The sequence below is a fragment of the Mobula hypostoma genome, chromosome 24, assembly GCF_963921235.1.
Source record: "Mobula hypostoma chromosome 24, sMobHyp1.1, whole genome shotgun sequence".
NCBI classification, from domain to species: Eukaryota; Metazoa; Chordata; class Chondrichthyes; order Myliobatiformes; family Myliobatidae; genus Mobula; species Mobula hypostoma.
The window spans coordinates 3,872,611-3,887,457 of NC_086120.1; the positions used below are offsets into that span (position 1 = coordinate 3,872,611).

At 46.6% G+C, this 14,847-nt stretch overlaps 1 protein-coding gene across 1 annotated transcript; it reads right to left on the reverse strand.

Moving 5' to 3' along the window:
* Nucleotides 1-1,303: 1,303 nt before the first annotated feature.
* On the reverse strand, nt 1,304-3,874 carry klf2a (Kruppel like factor 2a). The gene is made up of 3 exons (XM_063032711.1): nt 3,493-3,874; nt 2,412-3,318; nt 1,304-2,167 (listed from the first exon to the last, which is right to left on the reverse strand). The coding sequence occupies exons 1-3, from the start codon at nt 3,571-3,573 to the stop codon at nt 1,992-1,994; spliced, it is 1,164 nt and encodes a 387-aa protein (XP_062888781.1). The 5' UTR covers nt 3,574-3,874; the 3' UTR covers nt 1,304-1,991.
* Nucleotides 3,875-14,847: the final 10,973 nt, after the last annotated feature.

Here is a 14,847-nt window from a genome sequence, read left to right on the forward strand (position 1 = left end):
TGAAAGATTGCATAAACTCAAACATGTCATATTGAGGCTTGTTAAAATTTACGGGGATCTTGACCCTCACAAAAAACATTCCACTGGAAGTTCAAGTGTCAGCATTAGCAAAAATATTTTGTGAGCTCTGTTTTGCAAATTTGTTTTGTTTCTTCCCAACTTCTCCTTTTGTACACTGGTGTGGCTTTGTAAAGGCAGCAGAGGTACGATCATCAGCAGCTCTCTAAGGATATATATATATAATTGAAAGGGGGGAAAGCAAAAGAGCCAGCATATATACTGTGGGGCGAATGGCCTCCTTCCGAGTTGAGCAATTCTCTAAAGGTTTGCCCGGAGGGAGTTGCTCTCACCAGGCAGTCTCTCTCCTCTACTATCACCCACACCTGAAGATTGTGTGAAAAAAGGAAATGAGCGCTTCACAATAATATCTGCGCACTTCTCACACCCGAGGGATAAACAATGATAAAAGTACATTTGGACTGAGGCGACATCAATAGGAGAAATGTGTTTGTAAAATGTTTAAGAATTTATTGAGCTCTCCCACAAACCTACGCTCTGTTCCTAACCTTTACGCGGTCCGGGGGCGTCTCTAATCTTGGTTTGCTTTTGTAGACGAAAGTAAACATTAGATAGTTCTTTAAAAAAACTGGTTTTGTTGCTTCTGAACTTCAACCCACAGTTCATTTCATAGAAAGCTCTCATCTACTCTTAGAGGTGTAATGATTTAGATTTTTTTTGACAATTATTATGAATCCTTACTTTCCGTTCATTGGACAAGTAAACTAAATGTTTAAGTTTATGTGATGGACAAACTCATGTGATTTGAGTCTACTTTAAAATTTAGTAACGTTGTGTTGCTGACTGCCCGAGTTGACTTTCGGTGCAATGGTCCAGAGATTTACAAATTTCTTAGCGGGAGACGCAAGTATTAAGGCCAGAGAAATGATATCAAACTCTCGGCGGCTTTCACGAATAGTCCAGCACCTACAGTGGCTTTCTAAAATGAAGACAGCTCAGGCGTTCATTCGGCCCGCCGAACTTCCTCGGAATGTCTGAAGGAGCTGTCCAAGTATTGCCTTGCAGATCTAATCACTTACATGGAACACAGCATCGATATACATTGTTGTGTCAAAAACCTGTGACATTTCTCAGAAGCGAATAGAGAATGTGCATGATGGTGGTGTGCTGGAGATTTCATGTCAAATGCAGTGGTTGTGTTTGAAATAAAAGTGGATTTGAAATTAACTCACTCTTTATATTTATATAATACAATAATTTTAATAGAAAATAATATATTTATAGAAACGTGAAAAATACAATTTTCAATTACAAGACACCAGCCCTGTATAGTGTAAGTCGGAGGTGGGCAGATGGGCGATGTTTCTGTTGCACCATTAGATACTCTCTGCTCTTTGCTGGGCTGAAGTCCAAGTTAAACTTCAGCCCAGTCGTCGTCGGACATTCGCTCAGACCCATCGCAGGGTCATCTCAAAACTCAAAGACAAAAGAACACACATTAAAGATAAAAAAATTCGTTTCGAAGCTTATCACGCGGCTACAACTGGGGCAGTGAGATGAGCCGAGTTCAATAAACGAACCAAATTCCCTCAGTTACTAGAAAGAGGCAAATACTGCCGACTTTCTCTGCGTAACCTCGTCAAAGCCCTTCAGACAAATGGCAGGATCTGCTTTGGAAATGTAAGCACCTCACCCAGTCCGTACAACCACTGGTTTACCTAGTCAGTTCGAGGGGACTCGCAGATGTTCTCTGGACCGTGGCGAACTCCAGGAGTCCACAGCTCGCCCTGTGTCACTTCCCTCTATCCCAACGTCTCCGATCGCAGCCCATCTCTTGGGCGGTAGTACCAGCTACAGATCCCCAATGAAATGTTCGCCTCGCTTTCGCCGTTCGTATGTTCTTAAATAATGTCTTTGCTTGTGACGAAGCACATTTGATAAATGTCTTTAGTTAACAGAGAGTTTCTGTTCTCTCATATGTGCCTCTTCATGTGCAGAGCCAGGTGGTCAGACCGGGAGAAGGCTCGTTCGCACATCTGACACTGGAATGGTCGGTGGCCCGTGTGTTTGCGGTAGTGCCGGGTCAGCTCGTCGGAACGGGCAAACTTCCAGCCGCATCCATCCCAAGTGCAGTGATAGGGCTTTTCACCTAAACGCAGATGCAATACAAGTCGGTTAGGATCTCGTAAAATAAAGAAAACATTTCATATCGAAACAAAATCTTTACAGATAACATTGCAGCTTTACGCTAATGTACGAAATGCAAGTGAACCATGCGCCACGACATCTCCATGTTAAAGCGATTCGTTCCTGCAAAGATGGGATTTCTCCCTTTACTAAATGGATACAGATTCTCTCTCGCCTCCCACGAGTCGATCAGGAGAACAGCTTACCTGTGTGTGTCCTGAGATGGGCTTTGAGGTGCGAGCTCTTGGTGTAAGTCTTTCCACAGCCTCCGTAAGTGCAGGTGTGCGCCGCTGTCCGCTTTCTGGGCCAGGAGCGCCGTCCTCGCTTGGGTTTACTGTCCAGGAGCTCAAGGGGCGAGGAGGGCGGTGTCAGCATGGATCTCGGGGTCGGGCTGGACTCATCGAAGAGGCCGTACTGGTTGGGATAGTGCACCTGGTGGTGAGGGAAGGTGTAACCGGTTTGGTAGGGCAGGCTGGGAGGACACATCATCTGAGGCTGGTGGCCCTCGGAGTTCATCAGGTCGCCGGGGCTGAGCGGAGGGGTGACACTGCCGCCGCCGGGCGCCGGGCTGCCCAGTCGCCGCTGCTGTTGCTGTTGCTGCTGCTCATTGTACGCCACCATGCAGGACATGGGGTCCTCCTGTTTGATCCTGAGGCAAGCTGGCCTTATCATCATGCCCATGGGCTCCCCGTAGTTCCCCATACTCGGCTCAGCTTTGGGTATCTTGGCCATGGCTTCAGGGAAAGCCTGTGTGAACACGAAACGCCCCTGGATGGAACTGGGCTGGCAGTACTCCGTCGTGGTATCGTGGCACATCAGTTCCTCCATCATGCTGCAAGCCGGGAAGCCCATGGTGTTGAGCTGGTCTTGCGAGGGGTAAGCGTCGCATTCACTCTTCAGGTAGTATTGGCTGTTATCTTCCGTGGACGAGAGGTAGTCCCGGGCGTCGGTGGAATTCATCCCGATGGAGTGGGACAAAATAAAATCCATATCGAGGAGGCTGAGATCGTCGTCGCGATTGTTGTCTCGTGTGAACCCCCCAGAACTGGGCAGAAAGTCCGTCAGTGAGCACTGGACTGGAGTCTGTTTGGCTCCAGGATCGCTTTTCCATTTCTGTGAAGATGAATTAGAGGCACTCGGTTAGCACACTTCGACTTGGCATAAGAACAATTAAAAAATCTTACATAGATATATGTTTTAAAAAATCACTGCAATCAATACGTCCTTAACCGTTAGATACGTGTATCCGTTACTTCCATGTGTAAAGTTTGTTAAAAGTTTACTTACATCACAAAACTCTTGCTTGTCATAGACTTTGGGGTTTGTAAAAGTTGAAATAGACGGCAAGATCGTGCCGCTCAAAGCCATCACTGTCTCTTGCAAAAAGGGTTTCTACTGTATTTTGAAAAAAGAGTTTGCATGAATATTGAAGTCGGTGTGTCACTTGTCTGAGAGTCTCTGTATAGTTTTAGCCCCGCACGGTGCGCGCTCGTATTAGTACTGGTTTTGAGTTGTGCTGCGGGACCTACGATTGGTAGGATATAGCCGAGATCTTGAGCCAATTGCAGCTGCTTCAGGAAACACGTCCAGGATGAGAATCGTACGCGAGTAAATGTCCTAAATATAGCAGTAGTATATAAAGCGAGCACTGGTCGGCAGAGCGAGAAGTCGACTGAACCATCTCCCGGCGCCTTCCCCCCTTAAAAACTGTCAGGATTAATCCGTCTCCATAGGGACGCAGGAACACATACATACACACATTAAACAGTACGATTGGACCGATGCCAAGGTGACGCAGGACAAGTACAGGCAATGCTGACACACACATCACCGGGGGTTAGAATACACCGAGAGGATTTATAAATAAACCTCGGGTGCTCCCAGCCTGTGTTTGTAAATAACACGGCAATGGCGCCTAAAGTCTGCGCAGGTCGACCGAGTTTAAAAATAACAATACAGTGAAAACACGGAACGACTTAAACAAGGGGTTGCTGTGTTTAGGTTCGGGTCTCAAGCAGAGGGAGTTCTGTTTGCGATCCCCACATTGCCACCAAACCGACCAGAGCGAGGCTTAATTCTCTGCTCCTTGCTTTCCTTGAAGTTGTCTTGGACCAACTTGTTCATAAGACTCAGGCGCTTGTCTGCTACAGTGCATTTAATATTGCTGCTTGGCCATTTGTGACAGTTGATGCGAGCGTTACTTAATCCAACGGGTAAGATTCCTGAGGGAAAAGTTATGCTGAACACGTTCGGCAGAGGGTGCTCCCGTCCACACGCACCGAGCCCGCAGTGTTGGCCGTCTTTCCCAAATCCTTACAGGGTCACACTCAGATACAGATACACAACATGCTCGTGATCCACTCATCACGACCCTTGTTGGGCTCTCCGCCGGGATGAAGGATCGCCTGCGCCCACACGAGTGCGCGGGTTCTGAAGTCAACGGGGAAACTGTTCCGAGGGAACTGCAGACTCTGGTTCATCCCTGCTGCAATTTCCACGGAAGTTCCCCCTATTCCAAGGTAGGGAGCCCTCTCAGCGCCACTCTTGAGTACTCCTACTCCATTTTGAGAGCTCATGGCCAGGCATTCTCAGGATGTTACACTTTTCCACTGCTCACCTGGTAAAGGTTTGCCACCACAGAGCTCGGAATCCAATGGCTAATTTGGACAGGTGGTATTGGGTATGTGAACCAGGTGGCTAACCCAAGTATACCTGGCTGAATGTAATCAGGCCTCAGTATGGAATATCCTGGGAGAGGAGAAGTTGATATATTTATCCAGTACACAGGGACAATCTCACATAGACCCACTGCGACCCACAGTACTCACATAATCACTCAAATTCACATGTACAATACATAAGCATACATATACTGTATACACACATACATACATATACACACACACACACACACACATACACAGACAGACAGACACACACACACATACACACACACATGTGCGCAGACACACACACACACACACACCTTCTATGACAAAATAGAGGGAGGACAAGGGAGGGATGTATCTCAGTGTGGTGTTAGGAAGTGAAGCCGTTGCTCTCTGCTGTCACAGGATAGGCAAGTAGGGAAGCTGGTTCATAGTCAAGTTCATATGCAAGCACTTTCATATATGCGGATTTTCCCACATAAGCATCCACTCTCTCACAAACACATGAATTCTAATACACGTCTGATTCAGAGTGAACACATATGCATGCAGTTCTCACATTTACCTGATGGTGTTGGTCATGGAAGCTAGTGGGATCGGAGAATGGAACAATTCTCTCCTGAAACAAATCAACTTAGAAAAAAGGGGTTCTGGAAAGCTTGAAACACATAAAGATGGATAATTACCCAGGGCTTGAACAGATGGTCTCATATCCTGAGACATTATGAGAAGTAAGGGAGGAGACTTCTGGGGTCTTGGCAGAGATTTCTACATCTTTGTTAGATATCAGGAGGAAAACTAACATTTCAGAAGGGTGAAGGGCAGCAGAAATAAGCCAGAGAAGTACAGGCAAATGAGCCTTACTTCGGTGGTTGGAGAGGATTCTGAGGGACAGGATTTATTTGCATCTGGAAAGGACTGATTAGGGATAGACTCATGAACTGAACTGTGTGGTTTGAGGAGGTGACCAGGATAAAGAAGAAGATAGGGTAGTAGACATTGTCTGTATGGACTTCAGTCTGGCCTTTCAGAACATCCCATATAGTAGGGAATTAATTCGTCAGCTGGATACAATATCGGCAGGAGGCACCACAAGTCTCCAATTGGAAAAATAACCCTGTTTTGAGATTGGAAGTCCATGACCAGTAATGTGTTGTAGGTCCTCTATTGTTTGTTGTATATGCCAGTCACTTGGATGAGAATTTCAGTGGCATAAGTTTATAAAATAAATTTACAGTTGACAACTAAAATTAGTGGTAGAATGGAGACTGAAGAAGATTATAACGCGACCTAATGTAATCAGCTAAGAAGGCAGACAAGGGAATGACAGAAGAGACGAGATAAACTGAGACACGAGGAAATCTGCAGATGCTGGAAATTCAAGCAACACACATAAAAGTCATTGATGAACACAGCAGGCCAGGCAGCATCTCTAGGAAGAGGTACAGTTGATGTTTCGGGCGGAGACCCTTCGTCAGGACTAACTGAAAGAAGAGCTAGTAAGAGATTTGAAAGTGGGACGGGGAGGGGAGATCTGAAATGATAGGAGAAGACAGGAGGGGGAGGGATGGAGCCAAGAGCTGGACAGGTGATAGGCAAAAGGGATATGAGAGGATCATGGGACAGGAGGCCCAGGGAGAAAAAAAAGGGTTGGGGGGGGGAGTCCAGAGGATGGACAAGCGGTATAGTGAGAGGGACAGAGGGAGAAAAAGGAGAGAGAGGAAAAGAATGTGTGTATATAAATAAATAAATACATAATGAATGGGGTACGAGGGGGAGGTGGGGCATTAGCGGAAGTTTGAGAAGTCGATGTTCATGCCATCAGGTTGGAGGCTACCCAGACGGAATATAAGGTGTTATTCCTCCAACCTGAGTGTGGCTTCATCTTTATGGTAGAGGAGGCCATGGATAAACATATCAGAATGGGAATGGGATGTGGAATTAAAATGTGTGGCCACTGGGAGATCCTGCTTTCTCTGGCGGACAGAGCGTAAGTGTTCAGAGAAACGATCTCCCAGTCTGCGCCAGGTCTCGCCAATATATAGAAGGCCACATCGGGAGCACTGGATGCAGTATATCACCCCAGCCGACTCACAAGTGAAGTGTCGCCTCATCTGGAAGGACTGTCTGGGGCTCTGAATGGTGGTAAGGGAGGAAGTGTAAGGGCATGTGTAGCACTTGTTCCACTTACAAGGATAAGTGTCAGGAGGGAGATCAGTGGGGAGGGATGGGGGAGACGAATGGACAAGGGAGTCGTGTAGGGAGTGATCGCTGCAGAAAGCGGGGGGGGTGGGGGGGAGGGAAAGATGTGTTTAGTGGTGGAATCCAGTTGGAGGTGGTGGAAGTTACGGAGAATAATATGTTGGACCTGGAGGCTGGTGGGGTGGTAGGTGAGGACAAGGGGAGCCGTATTCCTAGTGGGGTGGTGGGAGAATAGAGTGAGAGCAGATGTGTGTGAAATGGGGGAGATGCATTTGAGAGCAGAGCTGATGGTGGAGGAAGGGAAGCCCCTTTCTTTAAAAAAGGAGGACATCTTCTTCATCCTGGAATGAAAAGCCTCATCCTGAGAGCAGATGCTGCGGAGACGGAGAATATTGCATCCAGTGCTCCTGATGCGGCCTTCTATATATTAGCAAGACCAAACGCAGACTGTACCTCTTCCTAGAGATTCTGTCTGGCCTGCTGCGTTCACCAGATAAACTGAGACTATTTTCCATGGGAGCAAACGAGGCTGAAAGGTGACAAGATAACATTACGAGCATCAGATAAGATAGAGAGCCAGAGGCTGTTTCCCATGATTGGATATCTAAGATGAGAAAGAGGAGGTTTAAAGGGTACATGTGGGGTAAATGTCTTGCACGTGGAGGTGGTGGAGGCTGGAATAGTAAACAATATTTAAGAGGATTCAGGACAGGTACGTGAATGCGCAGGGTACAGAGGTACATGGAATGAATGCAGCCTAGTGGGATTAGTTTAGATAGGCATAGTAGCCAGTATTCTCATGGTGGACAGAAGGATCTGTTTCTGTGCTGTACATCTGTGTAACTATGTCTCAAGTACATCCTCTGATGTGTACTTTCTCATATAGACCTATTCACATGAAACCCCGTTGCACTTACACATGCACGCACACTCTCACACAGCCGCATGCACACGCACACTCACACACACACACACACACACACACACACACACACTCACACACACACGCACACACACACACACACACACACACACAGACTTTGTCATACACTTTCACAATCACAAATTTATGTTCACTGAATCACATTGTCTCACTTCCAAATACTTTCTCACCTCCACTTTCACACCATTTGATATCATGGTGACCTGTATACTTGACTGCTCTCCTGACAATGCCCAGAAGATTTATACCTTGCCAATCTGGAGCAGATTCATTTATTTAGGACATTCCATCAAAGCACAGAGTGAAATATGTTGTACGTGATAACAACCAACACAACCTAAGGCTATGCTGGGGGCAGTCTGCAAGTGTCAGCACACATGGTAAGACTCCTATTTAATATGCTGCAAAGAATAGGATTTATTTACTACAGTTAAATAGTACACAATTTCCCTGAGGTGGGGTATGTGTGCACATGTACATCTTTGATGTTAATTCATTTCCACACAGTAACATTGTCAATCCATTCTGCTATCTATTTCTGAAGAGCTCAGACATGAAGGAAATGAGGAGTTGCAGAGTTAGTGAGGAATACAGTGCTGAGGTAAAAGATTCATCATGATATATTGAACAGCAGTGCAGGTTGAAAGGGCTGAATGACCTCCTGACATTTTTTCGTGGTATGCTTCTGTGACTTTGATAACCTCTACTCTGAATATTCAAGCTTACGTAGCTGGAGGCTGGCCTTCCTTCTTCCACCTTACAAACATTTGCTGAGAATCTGACCACCCTTGTGTGTAACTGGCCCACTGTCACCCTCACCTTGGATCTCCAGTTCCTCCATGGACTCACTTCTCTCTGCATCCCTAATCCTGCCCACTCTCCTCTGTCTCTGGCATCTGGGGCATTCCTGCCTCTGTTCGCCTATCTGGTGAAACTCAGAACTGCTGCATGTTTTTACATCATTCCTCTGTTTTAATGTCACTTATACACATATCTGCAGGGGTCGGTGCACACACATTGGCACAGGTTGCTGAATCTGAAGCAAAACTCAATTGCTGGAGAAAGTCAATGGTTCTGTGAGAGGGGAGATGGTAGACTATTCTCCCTTTGGAATATGACAGGAAACAGACTGAGGTCTTCGTGCTAGTGCGTTTACGAGTTCCTGTTGCAGGCTAGCGATGGAGCCCCAAAGACTGCGTCCACCCTCTGCATAACCAGTGCTGCCCTTTGAAGGATTATATTCCCTCAGTGATATCCCAGCCGAGAGAGGCGGTGTCTCTAGTAACCTGGTCACCAGTGATCCTGAAAGACCAAATCTGTGGAATTGTCTGCCACAGGAAACAGTTGAGGCCAGTTCATTGGCTATATTTAAGAGGGAGTTAGATATAGTCCTTGTGGCTAAAGGGATCAGGGGGTATGGAGAGAAGGCAGGTACAGGGTTCTGAGTTGGATGATCAGCCATGATCATACTGAATGGCCGTGCAGGCTCGAAGGGCCGAATGACCTACTCCTGCACTTATTTTCTATGTTTCTATGTTTCTATGTTTGGAGCTGAAATTAAATCAGAAAATGTTGAATGAACTCAACAGGGCAGGCAGCATCTGTGAGGAGAGAAACAGTTAATACCTCAGGTTGATGTCCGTCATCGGAATTTAACTCCTTCTCTCTCCACTGATGCTGCCTGACCTGTTGAGTGTTTCCAGCATTTTTATGGAGTTTGCTGAGGTTGGTGCTTTTAACAGTTTCAGGGTAACACACTTCCCTAACTTTAGGGTGGCCCGGGCACTATAAAAATGCAACTCTTTCTTGTTTGGACTCTAACTTGACAGTGCTCTGGAGAGCGGCATACAGTACTGTGCAGCTGGCTGTCAGTCAAGGAGCACTTTCCGCGACGTCATCTCCGCAAACAAGGACGAGCACTGTCTGCTGCTGGCAAGCTAAATGCCAAGGAAATTTTTAGCGATCGCTCGCAAACTGTTTGGCGTGTCTTGGAGTTCAGGGTCAAACTGCCAACTCGTACCATGTCCGAGTGTTGGCGGCGGCCAGTGAGAGCTCCTGGCACCCTGCCCGTTCTAAGACAGAACTTCTTCCAGTCTGGGGGAACGCAAAAGATGCAATTTTCAGTTTCGCTTTCACCAATAATCTTTGCAGGGTTTATTTCCTTAGAAGTCCGTACTGAGAGGGACCGAGGATTCAGGAACAGCTGGGTTGTGATTTGGAAGCGGCGCCTGGTTGTTTCCCAGCTCACTCGAACCTCACCCCGGGCTCTCGGACTCGGCAGGCGCCTGTCTCTGCATACCAAAGGGTGGCCGGCCGGACAATGGCAGAGCGTTCATTCATTAGACACAGTGGGCTCTCGCCTCCTGGCCGACGTCACCCATGTTCGCTTCTCGACAATGAGCTTCACAGCCTGCATTCCTAACGTGCCTGGCTGCGATCTTGCATTGTTTGTGCGAACGGCTGGTGTGTGGAGTCTCCACATGCCGCAAGTAGGGACGCCTCAGGTCAGAACCCACTGACCCTCTCTCTCTAGAGGCACACACCCACAACCCTGATGCACCGGCATCATCCCAACAGTTGTGAACGCTGACTTTTGGGAATTCATCTGTCACAAAGTTATTGGGCCATACAGCGTGAAACTTGACCTTCGGCTTGTCATATCCATACTATCAATCTATGTTAATGCCATTTTCTATGCAATTCTTTGCCTCAATAATTTTAAAGGGATTTAGGCCCAACACAGGTAAATGGGACTAGCTGGATGGGCATCATAGCCAACATGGAGGAGTTAGGTCAAAGGGCCTGTTTCTGTGCTATCACTCTCAAACCTGTGAGTAATTGGGTCCATCACCTTCTCAGGCAGTGTTACATACTCGTACTTAGAAATTCCTCTTCAGGTTCTCTCCAAACATCTCTGCTTTCAATCTAAATCTATGCTGGTTTTATACAGGCTTGTTATGGGGAATAGTTTCCAGCAGTCTTTCCCTATCCTTGCCCCTCATAATTTTATACATCAATGCTCTCATGGGGAGGAATCACTGACCCATAACATTGATTGGTTTCTCTTTCCACAGGTGCTGTTTCACCGGCTGAGTTCCTTCAGCATTTCTGAAAGTATTTCAGATTCCAACATCTGCAGTTCTATTTGTTCTCCAAAAAGAAAGAGAGAGAGTTTCGCTTATGTATTTGTGTTAAAGAAACACTTGCATAATTTGTGAGACCCAGATCCCTTGTAATGAACAATATGCAAAGTGTCCATTGGTTCAGGTGACATAACAAATTAATTCACCAATTTACCTTAGAGTAGCTTACAGCTGCTCAGGTCAGTTGCAGTAATAATATTGGTCACTATACCCTTTAGTTCTGGCTACCTGCTCATCACCAGCCTTAAACATTCCTTTAGTTGCCCAGAACTTAGTTCTGGGATCCTTCTCTAATCCTTTCACCCTCACACGAGGAAATCTGCAGGTGCTGGAATTTCAAGCAACACACATCAAAGTTGCTGGTGAACGCAGCAGGCCAGGCAGCATCTCTAGGAAAAGGTACAGTCGACGTTTCTGGCCGAGACCCTTCATCAGGACTAACTGAAGGAAGAGCTAGTAAGAGATTTGAAAGTAGGAGGGGGAGGGGGAGATCCAAAATGATAGGAGAAGACAGGAGGGGGAGGGATGGAGCCAAGAGCTGGACAGGTGACTGGCAAAGGGGATATGAGAGGATCATGGGACAGGAGGCCCAGGGAGAAAGAAAAGGCGGGGGCGGGGGAGACTCCAGAGGATGGGCAAGGGGTATAGTGAGAGGGACAGAGGGAGAAAAAGGAGAGAGAGAGAGAAAGAATGTGTGTATAAAAATAAATAACGGATGGGGTACGAGGGGGAGGTGGGGCATTAGTGGAAGTTTGAGAAGTCAATGTTCATGCCATCAACAGGAATTCTGCAGATGCTGGAAATTCAAGCAACACACATCAAAGTTGCTGGTCAACGCAGCAGGCCAGGCAGCATCTCTAGGAAGAGGTGCAGTCGACGTTTCAGGCCAAGACCCTTCATCAGGACTAACATTAGTCCTGACGAAGGATCTCGGCCTGAAATGTCGATTGTACCTCTTCCTAGAGATGCTGCCTGGCCTGCTGCATTCATGCCATCAGGTTGGAGGCTACCCAGACGGAATATAAGGTGTTGTTCCTCCAACCTGAGTGTGGCTTCACCTTTACAGTAGAGGAGGCCATGGATAGACATATCAGAATGGGAATGGGACGTGGAATTAAAATGTGTAGCCACTGGGAGATCCTGCTTTCTCTGGCGGACAGTGTAGGTGTTCAGCGAAACGATCTCCCAGTCTGCGTCGGGTCTCGCCAATATACAGAAGGCCATATCAGGAGCACCGGACGCAGTATATCATCCCAGCCAACTCACAGGTGAAGTGTCGCCTCACCTGGAAGGACTGTCTGGGGCCCTGAATGGTGGTAAGGGAGGAAGTGTAAGGGCATGTGTAGCACTTGTTCCGCTTACAAGGATAAGTGCCAGGAGGGAGATCAGTGGGGAGGGATGGGGGGGACGTCCCATCCACATCCACATCCCATTCCCATTCTGATATGTCTATCCACGGCCTCCTCTGCTGTAAAGGTGAAGCCACACTCAGGTTGGAGGAACAACATCTTATATTCCGTCTGGGTAGCCTCCAACCTGATGGCATGAATATTGACTTCTCAAACTTCCGCTAATGCCCCACCTCCCCCTCATATACCATCCGTTATTTATTTATATACACATATTCTTTTTCTCTCTCTCCTTTTTCTCCCTCTGTCCCTCTGACTATACCCCTTGCCCATCCTCCGGGTTCCCCCCCGCCTTGTCTTTCTCTCCGGACCTCCTGTCCCATGATCCTCTCATATCCCCTTTTGCCAATCACCTGTCCAGCTCTTGGCTCCATCCCTCCCCCTCCTGTCATCTCCTATCATTTTGGATCTCCCCCTCCCCCTCCCACTTTCAAATCTCTTACTAACTCTTCCTTCAGTTAGTCCTGACGAAGGGTCTCGGCCTGAAACGTCGACTGTACCTCTTCCTAGAGATGCTGCCTGGCCTGCTGTGTTCACCTCTCACCCTCTCTTTCTTACATAAATCAGAATCAGGTTTATTATCACCGGCATGTGTTGTGAAATTTGTTAATTTAGCAGCAGCAGTTCAATGCAATACAGAATATAGAAGAAGACAAAAAGAATAATAATAAGTAGGTAAATCAATTACAGTATACATATATTGAATAGATTAAAAACCATGCCAAAAACAGAAATAGTAGTAGTAGTCATAGTCATACTTTATTGATCCCGGGGGGAATTTGGTTTTCGTTACAGTTGCACCATAAATAATAAATAGCAATAAAACCATAAATAGTTAAATAGTAATATTACTATTTAATTATTTATGGTACAACTGTAACGAAAACCAATTTCCCCCGGGATCAATGAAGTATGACTATGACTACTACTACTACTATTTCTGTTTTTAACAGAAATAATATATATTTAAAAAGTGAGGTATTTACAGGTTCAATGTCCATTTAAGAATCAGATAGCAGAGGGGAAAAAGCTGTTCCTGAATTGCTGAGTGTGTGCCTTCAGGCTTCTGTATCTCCTACCTGATGGTAACAGTGAGAAAAGGGCATGCCCTGGGTGCTGGAGGTCCTTAATAATGGAGGCTGCTTTTCTGAGACACCGCTCCCTGAAGATGTCCTGGGTACTTTGTAGGCTAGTACCTAGGACACCTTTGTAGCTGACTAGATTTACAACCTTCTGCAGCTTCTTTCAGTCCTGTTATATGTTGTACTGTGTGTAGGTGCCATATGTATTTGTGTCTAGATGTGACCTCTGTTCCATTCACCTGGAGCTGATATGGTCGAAACTGAGATGGGCAGTCGACTGGCATATTTTACTCCACTACTGTAGGGCTTTCCACTGGGTGCCCAGCTGTACCAAGAAGATATCTTAAAATTCCAGGAAATGAGGGTGCTACACTTCAGGATCTGAAATGTTCCTGAGACTCCAGGAAACAGAGTGTGGCCAAGGCCCACTATCTCCCTGTTCTCATCCTTCATGAATGGTGATGACACAAAGTGGATTCATTAGAATGGGCGAGGAGGAGTAGGAAGACCCTGTGCGGCACGCTGTACAGGGGTCCCCTACCTTTCTGTGTGTGGGCTGGCCAATGATTGTGATCAGGGTGGGTCACTGCAGAATGCCAGTACCAGCAGCCCAGCTGAGATGGTGATCAATAAACTGTTAGATTGTTTTTCCGAAACCCTACCCAGTTCACTAATGTCCTCCGGAAAGGGAGTTTGTTATTCTTACTTGGGGAAATTTTCTCTTCACCAATAAAAATGCATCCCTTGCCTTCACAGCACCACATTTGGCTTTGAGACATTCATGTCAACTGCTGACTGATTCCATGTCTGTTTGGTTGGGCTGGTCATTGGTCTGGCTCTGGTGAAATAACAAAATAAAATGCCAGTGGGAAGGCCCAGGAAATATGTGCGTGATTATGTCATGAGAATGAAGATATTTTCCTTCAGAAATAACTTAGCGGAAGTCTGAACTTCTCTGTAAACTCTGAAGACTTCTGTGTTTACGATCTGCATTACCTGCCAGATCTCTGAACACCTTCACCACATTGGGTAGTCCCTTGGAAATGAAGTTGACTTGACTCCACTTCTGCTGATGTGAGTCCAGGGGTGGTTGATAGGGATAATATGGCAACCAAAGGGGCTAAGGGTGGGTGGGGAGTTTGTGTGAGGGGGCAGCCTTCCCTCTGCGTTCCTCTTCCACCTTGAGCAGTGGTG

Excerpts from the sequence above, each read along its gene's own strand:
- klf2a (XM_063032711.1), bottom strand. The coding sequence starts at position 3,573 with ATGGCTTTGAGCGGCACGATCTTGCCGTCTATTTCAACTTTTACAAAC. Across the intron at positions 3,319-3,492 it reads ACAAGCAAGAGTTTTGTGAT|AAATGGAAAAGCGATCCTGG; the intron begins GTAAGTAAACTT and ends TCATCTTCACAG. Across the intron at positions 2,168-2,411 it reads CCATCTCAGGACACACACAG|GTGAAAAGCCCTATCACTGC; the intron begins GTAAGCTGTTCT and ends ATCTGCGTTTAG.